The sequence below is a fragment of the Hemibagrus wyckioides genome, linkage group LG04, assembly GCF_019097595.1.
Source record: "Hemibagrus wyckioides isolate EC202008001 linkage group LG04, SWU_Hwy_1.0, whole genome shotgun sequence".
Taxonomy (NCBI): Eukaryota; Metazoa; Chordata; class Actinopteri; order Siluriformes; family Bagridae; genus Hemibagrus; species Hemibagrus wyckioides.
The window spans coordinates 15837318-15849536 of NC_080713.1; the positions used below are offsets into that span (position 1 = coordinate 15837318).

General features: G+C 39.8%; 1 protein-coding gene across 8 annotated transcripts in view; it reads right to left on the minus strand.

The window, feature by feature from the left end:
• Positions 1-12219, minus strand: part of mef2aa (myocyte enhancer factor 2aa) — an 84836-nt gene that overhangs the window by 22696 nt on the left and 49921 nt on the right. For 6 of the 8 annotated variants that reach the window (XM_058388545.1, XM_058388546.1, XM_058388543.1 and 3 more), the window contains one exon: positions 13-144. The exons of the other annotated variants lie outside the window; for them this stretch is intronic. In XM_058388545.1, the coding sequence (XP_058244528.1) occupies positions 13-144 (132 nt within the window). The remainder of the gene's footprint in view (positions 1-12; positions 145-12219) is intronic. 8 annotated transcript variants of the gene reach the window in all.

The window sequence follows — 12219 nt, forward strand, 5'->3', positions numbered from 1 at the left end:
AGCAGTACTTACACCAGAGCGCTTGTATATTAAATCGCTCTCTTCATTTAGTTTGCCCAAACGGTCATCCATGAGGGGACTATGGCCAAAACAGTCATCAGGATCAGGACTGGCACAGTCACTATGGCCTTTGGTTCTTAATTTCTGCAATAAAATTGGAAAATTCACATACAATGCACACAGGCACATGCAAACACAGTGAGATTGCAGAGGCTTATGTAGGCTTACTGGTTTGAGGATACAAAGTATATACATATACACACATATATTATATAAATATAATGGTACTATACGTGTTTAATATATGGTATTATATGTCTTATTATAACATCTGTATCCAAATTTGTATTTGAACTAGAAATTTTTTTTGTGAAACCTACAACCTGCCTAAAAACACTGAAAAAAACAAACAAAAAAACAAGGCTACTGGGATAAAAAGCCATTTTTAATTCACAAAAGATATTAAATCAGCAAACTGTTGCTTAGAGATGACACCAATAGCCACTTTTGATATTTTTTTTTCTTACAATCCAGAAAAGCAAAAAAGTGCAATGGACCTGATATCAGAATCTGCTGTGAGCCTGGGACATAGTGCTGCTGCCAGTCAGATTGGAGTCCTATAACAGCAGTTCATTATAATGTGTGTATGAGGCATTACAGACAGATTTTGTTTTAAAATATTGATGGATATGCTTATTGATGAACAATGTACAACACTTTACAATGATCACAGAAGTTAATCATTTTTAAATGAATTTCTTTTGTAGACTCTTGCAGAGATATGCTGCCATGTGCACAGTAAATGGTATGTCTGTATGGCTCTATAAATAGAATCTTCTTTCTTTTGTGAATTTCAGGCCAATTTATATTAAGACACAGATAAGCGTTTAAGTGTTCAATTCAGGATACTGGAAGAAACCTTGAATAAAAACCTGTGCCTGTCCATTCAGAGTAATGTATCCATATGTGACTACAGTCATAACATCTACACTGACTCTATGTACAGTATATATTCTTTGCAGGCCTACAGTTAGCGAGTGCAGCATCTCAAGCTGCATACAGTTTATCAGCCTCTATCCCATCCATTAATAAAAAGGGATCAACCCCTGATCATTATCATTTGGGTGGTGGATTATTCATAGTGCAATGACACAAAGGGAACATTTTAGAGCGTGCAGCACTGGAAGACGTGTATCAAGCACAGCATTGTTACTGACTGGCCACACATAGACACATACTATGCTATGGCCAGTTATGAATATACATTTAGAAAGTAAAGTTATCCAATTATCCTGCTGTTGGCTAAATTCTTAGTTGCAAAAATGTATGACATTAAAAAATTGTCTCAGTGTCTATAGCCACATTGTGTGTGTATATATCAAGGAGACAGTAGGGTATTAGTAGTGCAGTGTAGCCAGCTGCCCAGTAAATAATTTGGTAAACGTGTTTAATACTGTGATGCTTGTTCCATGCCTACTGCATTAGCCACTGCAGAGGAAATAGTGAATTCTTAATTCTTATCCTGTACTTTAAAACCCTTTAGAGAAGTTTAGCTTACGTTTCTTTTATTGTCTGTCTATATCTCTCATACACACTCATATTCCTGCTTAACGTGTGTGTGTGTGTGTGTGTGCGTTTCAATACATTTTTCATTATTTTTCAGTTAACATAAGCCACCCAGCTGGATGGCGGCCTCACATAAGAAGGTCCCACAGCGCAGCCATTTGGAAGCTGCTTTGAGTTTCTTCCAGCACACTTGCCACTTACAGAGCATGTCAAGTGCTAAAATAATGGATTGTCATATCTGGCCACTAATGCTTATTTGAGCATGAAATGGACTGATTATTTTAAGAGAAAAGAGCACATTTGTATTGATCCTATTAGATGGAAAAGCATTTTTCTTTTGTGCATGTGTGAAATTAAGCCCAGTAAGCCCAGGGTGGGAGTGTGTAGAGCTGTTCTGATCAATATCCTTACCTATTAAAAAGATACACAGGCACATGGGTTGCATTTTTGTTTCTGATGTCATATTCATGTTGTTAAAGGGATTGAAGCAAAAAGTGTCAGACAGTATATGTGTGTGTCTTTGGGGGTGTGAAAGGGGATAGTGGTTACAGCTGTCATTCTCAGGCAGGTACATAGCAGGAAGGAAAGAAACTTTTTTTCACCATTTATAGATTGATGATGCTTTAATTCAGAACTTATTTTATTGAGATCATTAAAAATGCTTTTATGAAAATAACCATGTGCAGCTTGGTTCATGTAGTACTAAAAAGTTCCTGAAACAATTTTTTTATAGAATGTCACCACAAGCTTTAATGCTCATAAGCTGTTTTGACTGTGCTCTAACAGACATATTTGACTCCTGCTGCTTTACAAAAGTTTAACCAAATGCATATCTTGAAAGACACATGCACACACACACACACACACACACACACACAAATGCATACACATGCACACACCCTGCACATAAAATCTTTTAAAAAAAAAAAAAAAAAAACAAAAAAAAAAACACTGCATCCTGCAGTGTGCAATGTCCACTAATGGTTTGCCTCTAACAACTTAGGTGTGCCGTTTGCCCATACAACTATGGGTGGGTCGGCAAGAGCGGCTTTTGCTCGCTCTTTCCGAGCAACGCCTTCCTGAGTCATTTCCTGTTTATTGAGGCCTCTTTGCACCCGAACGCCTGTGTTTACCCAAGAAACTATGCACTTTCTCCCCAAGAGTGCCACAGATTCCATCAGGACCTGCAAATTAAAGCCCCAACCTGCTCATTATGTGGGCAGTAGTGTGGTCGGGCTGGAGGATTGGAGGCGGGATAAGGACGGGGCAACCTAACCCCAGCGGCGCACCCTGTGCTTGTACTAGAGCACAAAGCATGAGCACATAATGCAGGTCATGAAATATGTGACACAGAGACACTATGACACACCCAAACAATGAGGGCCTGTTCATGCATGCCGTGGGGTGAAGGTCTATGATGGATGGAGCTGCCACATTTTTTTTTTTTTTTTTGCTGGCTCAAGTGCTAGAACTGGGAATAATACGCTTGGGTGAGACATGAAGAAAACCCAACTCTATATATGTATAAAAGAGCTCTGACAGGGAGAGTGTTACAGACTGAAGAGTGGGACAGCACACTCGTAAATCCTTCTTAAATGACTTGGCACGTTTTGGCTGTCCTGCGGACTATGCCTGGGGCTCCTAGTAAACGGATCACTAAATCAGCACATGGCTAAACAGGTGGCCCTATCCCCAGCACCTGCCAACCCGCCTCGCTGCCCAGCCCAGCCAATCAGCAGCCTCTGCACACCAACATAGCCTTAGAAGGGAGCCTGAAGGTCATCAGCTATGACCCCCTGCAATACCTCCTGTACCCAAACAAGTACCAACACAACCATTACACTTGTTGTCATTTGACACCTTATTGGATCCACAAATGCCCCAACGTTGTATGAGGTGTTGCCAAGTGTTAATGCACATGCACAGATGGATATGTTTCCAACTCCAAACACAAGGAACAGGGTGACACGGTCTTTCATAAGGGAATCTGAGATCTAGAGATCTGTACTTTATACAAAACAGCCACATGCCTATTGCTCAAAACATATAAATTACAAAAGTATCCTCCTCCAGAAAAAGAAAAACAGTGAAGCTGCCATCAAGCCAGGAGTGTTTATATGTGAGAGTAACATGGAGAGAGACAGACAGGCACACTAAAGTAGACTGTTTTATGTCCCTACTCGTCGTACTACTCTATTACAAAGCTGAACATTTTCCAGCATCTCTCTCTTCAACAGAAACGATTCATTTGTCTTGACTAGGAAATTAGAAACTAATACCTTGAAATACCTACTTTTCCACTCACGTATCTAAGGAAAATATCTATACGGTGTATAAAGCATGCTGAAAGCTGATCATAACATGCCCATAAAATCCAGCTAAAAGCATTTGTTTGTTTAGGTCAACCATTACTGATCAAATTATAATCTCAACAGATTTTTGGGAAGCTAAAAATAACATTCAAGCGAAGCTCTTGCATAAGCCACCTACATTACCTGTTCACGTGATATACTCTCAGTGAAATGGCTGGGCTCTATGCTCTAAAACGCCATTAGCCTGCTTCAACCATCTTGTGTCTAGGCTTTTTAAGTTTAACTTATTTATGTACTGTATATGAATAAACGTTGACTGAGACTGTGGGTCTAAAAGCCCAACATTGAAAATAAAGAAGGAATAGACCTGGGAAGGAAATGTCTGGGAGGGTGGAGAAAGGGGTTGGGGGGTGAGAGGGAAATGGGAGAAAGAGAGGGAGAGAGAAGGGGAGAGGTTGGGGGTAAAAGGAGGGACAGAGGGCTGTGAGGGAGAAAGAAAAAAGACTACTTGAAATCTAGAAATGTTGGAAAGCTAATCCTCTGTCTCTGATAAAAACCCAGAATGTAGTGATGCACCCTTGTGTATTTATTAAAGTCAGAATAGAAGTGAACCGACACTAAATCTGTTCTAAAACAAACGTTACATGTTTTCTCTTTTTTAATAGGCCCTGTGGATCAGTAGAGAAACAGTGTCCACTTGGCTGCACAGGTAAGGTGGGATGCGGAAAATTAAAACCTTGCCACTGTGTTCGGACAGAACTTCCACCTGCTGTTCTATCTAAGAAGCTCATCAAAGTGGGTTTTAATGTGTGGAGCAAAATAAAAATGAAAATGACTACAGCAAGGTGGCTTTAGCGAGTCTTTTATCTGCTTGACAAGCATTTCTACCTGTACAAATAACCTGCACAGCTTACAGAGGAGACATGCTCCTGCTCTTTTTTTAACATAACCAATAAAGTATATATATGTTGAGCATTATTTTACGAGCTAACGCAAATAACATTTTGTTGAGAATCTCAAAAGCCCTTAAAAGCCTGGCTGGCCAGACCTCAGAGCAGGAAGTGACTTCATGCTTGTCCTTCCTGTTGAGGTGCTATTGTCTGATAGCTGTATTCACAGGAAGTGTGATGATGGGGGGCCCACTTCTTTGGTAATTATGATCGCTGAGTAGCTGTATAGAAAAAACAATAAACTTCTATATGTCTCCCCAGGATGCTGATGTGTGCTCACATCTCAACCCTCCACATGTAAACACAACAAATGGATTTATGTGCACTTTGGGAGTCTGACTGATTGATCTAGGCAGACTGCGAGAAAGAGAATGCCTTAATATTGACTCAGCCATATATGGTAGATAATTACCAGTGGTTGACCACCGAGATTATCGCTTTTATGAACATGACAAACTCCTATTAGCTGGTGTGTTGCACTGCAGGGAGCAATAGCTACCCCGCTAAGAAAGGCAGCTGCCCAGAGACAAAACACCATCAGACTCGACAAAGCTATTAGTTGCCAGAGTGAAAAAGAACACACTTTTAGTCAGGGGGTATTTTGAGACACCGTAGCAGACTGGGAATTCAACTTAGAATTGAGGATGAAGGCATCTCAAAGTCATAGCATGTGCTTCGCAGGAAAATGAAACTGTGCAAACGACATGGCAATAAAGTGCGCCACCCATCCCCAATGACCTCAAAATCTCATTCCCAACTGTAAAACTTGACTTGTTCTTCTGTAATATACAGTAAATGAAGAGCAGGACTTCTAAAATTAACCTTTCCTAAAGCTTGCGTTTAAGCTATCCCAGAACAAGCCATCAGGCCAGATAAACTGCAACATCTCTCTCTTCTGTTTCTTATTTTTTCTCCTACCTCCTGTTCATTTACTCCATTGCGCTCTGATTCCATTCCCTCCCTTAGATTGGATCATTAGCTGTTAGAACCTTGAAACCACATACACCCCCCAACCCCATTCCTGCTGCCCAATAAAATATTCATAAAGACAATTAGGAGTTCCGATAAGGCAAGAGAGAGGGATGAGAGGAGGGCAGGCAGGACATGCCAGCACTACTGCAACACTTTATACCTTCTCTGCTACAGACTAGGCCTCATCAATCTGTGGCTATCCAGATCTCTGCAACACACAGCCATGCCATTTAATCCAAAAATGACCTACCACCTCAATACCAAGTTTATGTATGAGTATGTGATTGAATCAAGGTTTTCAGTCTTTAGCTGTAAGACTGAAAGACAGCCTAACGTTTGCACTAACACGCCGACAAAACAAAGCTCGGTAAGATCGAGTAGAGCGATCATTTGCGAGGGTCACGCGTGGCTTGGTGGTTAGACCTACCTCAAACCCACAATGTAAATTCAGGTCACAAGCTGTAGGGCTCAAAAAACCACTGGGCATCACTTTGGTAACCCTCATTCATATCCTCATGTGAAAGAGGCTGCCTTGCTGTCATTAGCAATTCCAACCAAATTAGGTCAGCTGATGACATACTTCAAGTTCTGCTACACTAAACTGCCAAAGTAACCTTGCTCAGTGAGAAAAGCTCTGAAATGTGGGGTAGCATAGCATACAGGAGTAAAAAAAAATAGCTTGATAACAGTGAACCTTACCATCCTCATATGATTATAGAAAACTTACTATGTTCACTAGATACAGAAAAGTCAAGCTTTTATACCCCACTCTCTCTCTCTCTCTCTCTCTCTCTCTCCCAAACATGAGTTAACCTTCTCTTGCCAGCTGTTATTAAGTATGCAGAAAGTGAAAAGGACATTGTAGAATGATTCTGCATGATGTCTGTGTGTATGTGTAAGACAGGTAGATAATGGAAGACAGATGAAGTGAAGGATCAGGCATGTATGTCTCCCATGGCATAATTGTGTATACCTACAAAAATGTGTCAGGGTTTTTTTTCAATAGTTCCATACACTTTGCAATCTGACCTCGGTGAATCTGATGTCAGTAAAAGCTCCTTAAAAGCTGCCAATAATCCTGCTCCACCTCTTTTCTTCTTCTGAAAACTGAATTAGAATTTATACTCCTAACCAAATCACTGGCGGTAATAAACCCAGGATTCCAAATTAGATAGTAAAGTCAAAGTACTAATCGAAAGCATATATGTGTCACCACCACATTTTCTAAACAGTTAATACTGACTCTAAGCCTGAGCCAAAAGAAATCTTTCACTTCAGCACCACAGAGGACACTTGAGAGAAAGTCAAGTGAAACTGGTGTAGAGACAGTAGGCCAGGATGACTGGAGCAGATAGCGAAAGTGTGTGCATCAGGGAATATAGATAGGATAGTTCGAGCAAAAAGAATAAATATATCAGAAAGGGACAGAGAGAGATTTATTCTTGCTTTTATTGAATTACAGTCAATCATGTTTGGCTATGTTGGTGATGCTTTCCCCCCTCTCACCAGAGAGTAATCAATAGCTCAAGAGCAGGCCTCCATTAGCCCTTGCTCTTGCTGTCTGGGGACTGATTCTGAGAAGGCAGGGAGGGCAAAAAAGACTAAGGGGAGGTTGGTTAAGTCTGAAGTAGCATGGTGAACAAAGCGTTGTACTTCACTGTTTCCCATTTCCTTTCTATCACCGCTACATTCAGCATTAAAGCAGAAAGAATAGCAGGAGGCCTGTACTTAATAGGGCTAGAAAATGTAAGAGTGATGCAAAGCAAAGCTCATTTTCAATTATGCTCAATTTCTAATTGCACATCGCTGCTTGTTACTATTACAACCAGCATTTCCAGCCGTGTGGCTCTTTTGCCTATTTGGATTTGTGTGAGTGCAAATTACACAGCTATAAGTTACATTTCCTGGTAATATATTACAGCTCAGTCAGCTCACATTACAATGAAAACTGATAGTGCTATTTTGCTGTCTCTGCATGAGCTTTCACGGTTCGTATTGTGCTATTATTTTTCTGGTTTGGTGTAGGGCTACTGAAAAATGTACTCCTTATTTGAGAAAGGAGATGAGTACTGTAGTTGCTTTTAAACCATACAAAAACTTGTTTCTAAAAATTGCAAAGCACTTGTTCAAGTCCAGTGACTTTTTACTGATAGCCCATTCAGACTCATGTATAGAGAAGGAAAAAACATGCTGTGCAAGATTATATACACAACTACAAATCATATAAATAATGCAACAATCAGACTAGATATACAAAACTGCAGTTCAAATCAGCTTCCTGTATACACAAAAGGTTAATAGCCATTAATGGTTCAGAACTTGTCTGGTGTTTAGCTCACTATACAACTTGTGAGGAAAATCAGCCTGTTTTTCAGACTTGATGCTAAATAAATAAATAAATAAATAAATAAATAAATAAATAAATAAATAAATAAATAAACAAACAACAGTACCATTCACCTGGCCCTCACTACCTCAAGGTATCAAATGAAAAATGTGAACCAAGACAACAGCATGTCTCTCAAACTAACAGGCTGAAATCATACAGTGAAATGAGTCATTTGCTCATGTTGCTCTACTCTCGCATTTAGTTTTGGGGGAAAAAGCATAAGGGTTATCTGTAGTCAGCAGAGCCTGCACTCAAGCACTCAAGATTAGAGGCTGCCTCATTAGTCTTATTCATGATTAATATTTACAGAGGACAAGACTTTGTCTGCTGTTTTTGTCCAGGCATTTTGAAGAATACTTGGTTTTGAAGTGAAAAATATCAGACTCGTGAGAGAAAGGAGGCAAAAGAAAAAAAAAATCACTGACGTCAATGAGGCATGACATGCTGAAAATAAGACTCTCTTGGCAGTAACTAGGTAACAAGCGTTGCACTCAAGAGGGCAGAAACGCTCTGTAAGAGCTGCGTATGAGAGGCTATGACACATGCACGCATACACACAACTACACGAAAACATGCACACACATCACCACTAAAGAGCTTTTTAGACACAGGCTATTAAGTGATGCATCATTGTACTAATGGTCAACAGAAAATGAGAAAAGGGGCACCTGGAAATGAAAAAGTGCAAGTTTGATAATGCAGTGTTGCTTGTGTTTTTCTCTTTACACACTGTTTTTCCTGTTGTTGGACTCTAACGTTCATAGTGCAGATGAAGAAGATCTGAACCGTGGTTCTCACTGTCTGTTCTCTGTTAGGAAGTAAACATGCAACAGTGTTTCCACAGCAACCTTCTCACACTTAACGTATGAGGAAAAAATGATTGTATCTTTAAACCATTCCTCAAGTCTTGTTTAAAACAGCAAACACACAAATCACTGTTTTGGATCAGATTCAGAAGGAACAAATGGGATGTTCTGAACAAGAGCTAGTGAAAACCCAAAGGAAAGGGAGTCCTTGTCCTATAAAAGAGGGCACTTTGAAAAGCAGTGGGAGGCGCAGCACAACACAATTAGTGTTCTGGCCCTCAGCATGGTATATTAAGGCAGTGCTTTTTAAACCTGACACATGTACTTCACCCTAGCAGAAGAGGAAGGATAGTACAATTCATTTACATAGCAAATGTTTTTATAAGGCTTTCCAAAATGGAAATGATCAATTTCATGAGACATGTTGTATATTGTATTTGAGCCTTATCTGCTGTATCGTGGGCAGAGACCAAATGGATCCAGGACGTATCTTTGGAACACAGTGCCTGAAGCAGGAATTCACTCTGGACTGGACATTACATGGGTCAGATGTGTTGGAATTTCCACACAAACTGTTTATGGCCATAGTAATGGTATACTCTATGACTTGTTATCTCTTCAAATGATTATGAATGGTAATTAACCAATTAAAAATTGAATAATCCACAGTAATTAACTCATCTATGACCATTCCCTCTCAAACACTGAGAAATATAATCCATTTCCTCTCAAACACTAAGAAAATATAATCCAGCCTTCTTCTTCCAATGTGTTTCTGTTTATATTGGCTTGTTTATGTAGTAGCTTGTGATAATTAGGCTCTGTTCTGTAACAGGGGCATTTTGCTGGAATGGTTTGAGTCCACCTGTCCCCTTAGAGGAAAGTATCACTACAAATCAGTACAAAGTTATTCAGACAGATCACCTTAGTCATATGATGAGACATTTCTTTCCTGAAGGGAGAGGTTTCTTTCCAGATGACAATGCTCCTATCCTCATGGGCTCACCAAAAGGACTGACAGTAAAAACATTCAGTGGTTTTTGCAGCTATTGGCTCTCAAACTTTTTGAACACCATTGGGAGTTTTTGTGTTAGACGGTGCTTTTATCCTTCTAATACAAATACAGAAACATGCCAAGATGTGTTGAAGATGTTCTGGCAGTTCATTCCTTGCTTTTCCTTTAATTTGTGACACATGTTAGTCATGCTGTTGTTTAGGAGCTTTACAGACAGACAGAACAGGTTAAACAGACAAGCAAGCTTTACATGTTAGACCAAATATGGACTGAGAAAATGTGAAAGCTACAACTGCTTTGGTGTCTTGGGACATCACGTTAACAGCACACCACATTGTCAATCTGAATAACTAAAAGTTGTCTTATCCGGCCAAACATAGAAGGCATTCCCAGACAGTGACAGACTACTGTACTTCTGTACTGTTGTGATGTGTTATAGTAACTTGGCACATCTATTCTGGCCTTTGCTAATTAAACACCAGACAGTCCTGATGTGCAGCTGAAGCAAATAAAAAGCCATTTACATTTGTGAGACACTAAAATTTCCTCAGATATACCTGAGGATTGAAGAAGCTAACATTTTCGACCTATAAATTTCACATATCCTTACAGTGAATCTTCAGATGATCTCATATAACGATGAAAAAAAATGGAAAAAAAAATAGTGCAGAAGTCAGATGAATTATAATACTATAAAACTGCAGTGCACACAACTGTAATTATTTGTGGTTGGAACTCGTTATTAAAAATACCTTGGCTACACCCGATTGATTCAAAAAAAAAGAAGGAGAGAGGCTCAGCCTTGTGTCAATAGAGCTGACATTTGGTTTGGTTTAATCGCTCCTTTAATAAGGAGACGTCTCAATGTGAGAAGGAAACGGGTATGAAAAGACGTGTGCTGAAGGGAGGGGGTTAAAGACTTGCCAAGGAGAAGACATTAAGGAGTGAGCGCTGGGGAATTGAGCAGAGACGGAGATGAGGATCGTTGAAATGAAGCGAAATGTTACAGATCATGAGGGAAATTAGACAAGCTTTAATAACCGTTACATCAAAAAAATAGTGCCAAAGTGATATCTGAATCGAACTGACAGCTGTTAAAAAGAGGGCTGCTAAGATGACTCAAATTATCATGTCAGAAACTTTCTTCCAGTGTACAGAAGGACAAAAAACTTTTTGTCATACTGAGGCTCTACAAATACTGGTCTTAGTTTGTCTGTTTTGTTTTTATTATTATTATTATAATTATTATTATTGTTATTATTATTAGATTTCTTTTTTTAGAAATCTCTCAAATGATGGCCACATAACACCATCATTCAGCTTTACATTAAGAACCAGGGAAACTGCACCTGATCCTCCTCAAATCAAGTGCCAAGCAGTGTAACTAACCATGCAGACCCGTGAGTCTGCTCAAATGTCAAACAAGGCTTTAGCAGATCACACAGCGAGTCTGGCCAGTCGCCAGTCACAAAGTCAAGCTGCTAAGTTAAGCACTTACCAATTAAAATGTAATCTTACTCCCCTTCCGTCTCTCCTGTTGTCATCTGTGCATATCAAACATAAATTAAACCCCCTGACCCCTTTTAGATTTATCCTTGCAGATGCGAGAGAATAGCTCAATGTCGGCTTGAGTCGGTGGCAATTCTGTACATTGTAGGTGTGTAATAGGGGTGGGGGGTGGTTCTCTCTATAACTGTCCTAGCCATGACCTCGGAATGTGAGCTCATTCACACAATGCTGTTTCCAGATGAAATTAAAGGTACCTTGTGAAAATGCTGGAAGCTCAAGTGGTTAAGGCTCTGGGTTGCTGATCAGATGATTGGGGCTCAAGGCCCAGCACTGCAATGCTGCCACCTTTGCACCCCTGAGCAAGGCCCTTAACCCTCCCTGCTCCAGGGGCTCTGCATCATGGCTGACCCTGTGCTCTGACCCCAACCTCCGAAGTTAGGATATGCAAAGAAAGAATTTAAACCATGCTGTAATGTATATGTGACAACAATAAAAGGCTTCTTCTTCTAACTTCTACTGTGTAAAGAGTACATCACTCTTTCACTCTACCACTCTGTCTTTCAATTTATCTATCTATTTATGTCTCAATCAATCTATCTATTTAACCCTAATGAGTGGAATGATTAATGTATTGTACTGGAATACAACACTTTACAAACTGCTAAATCCTCATCAACAATTCCAGGAATTACAATTCCCT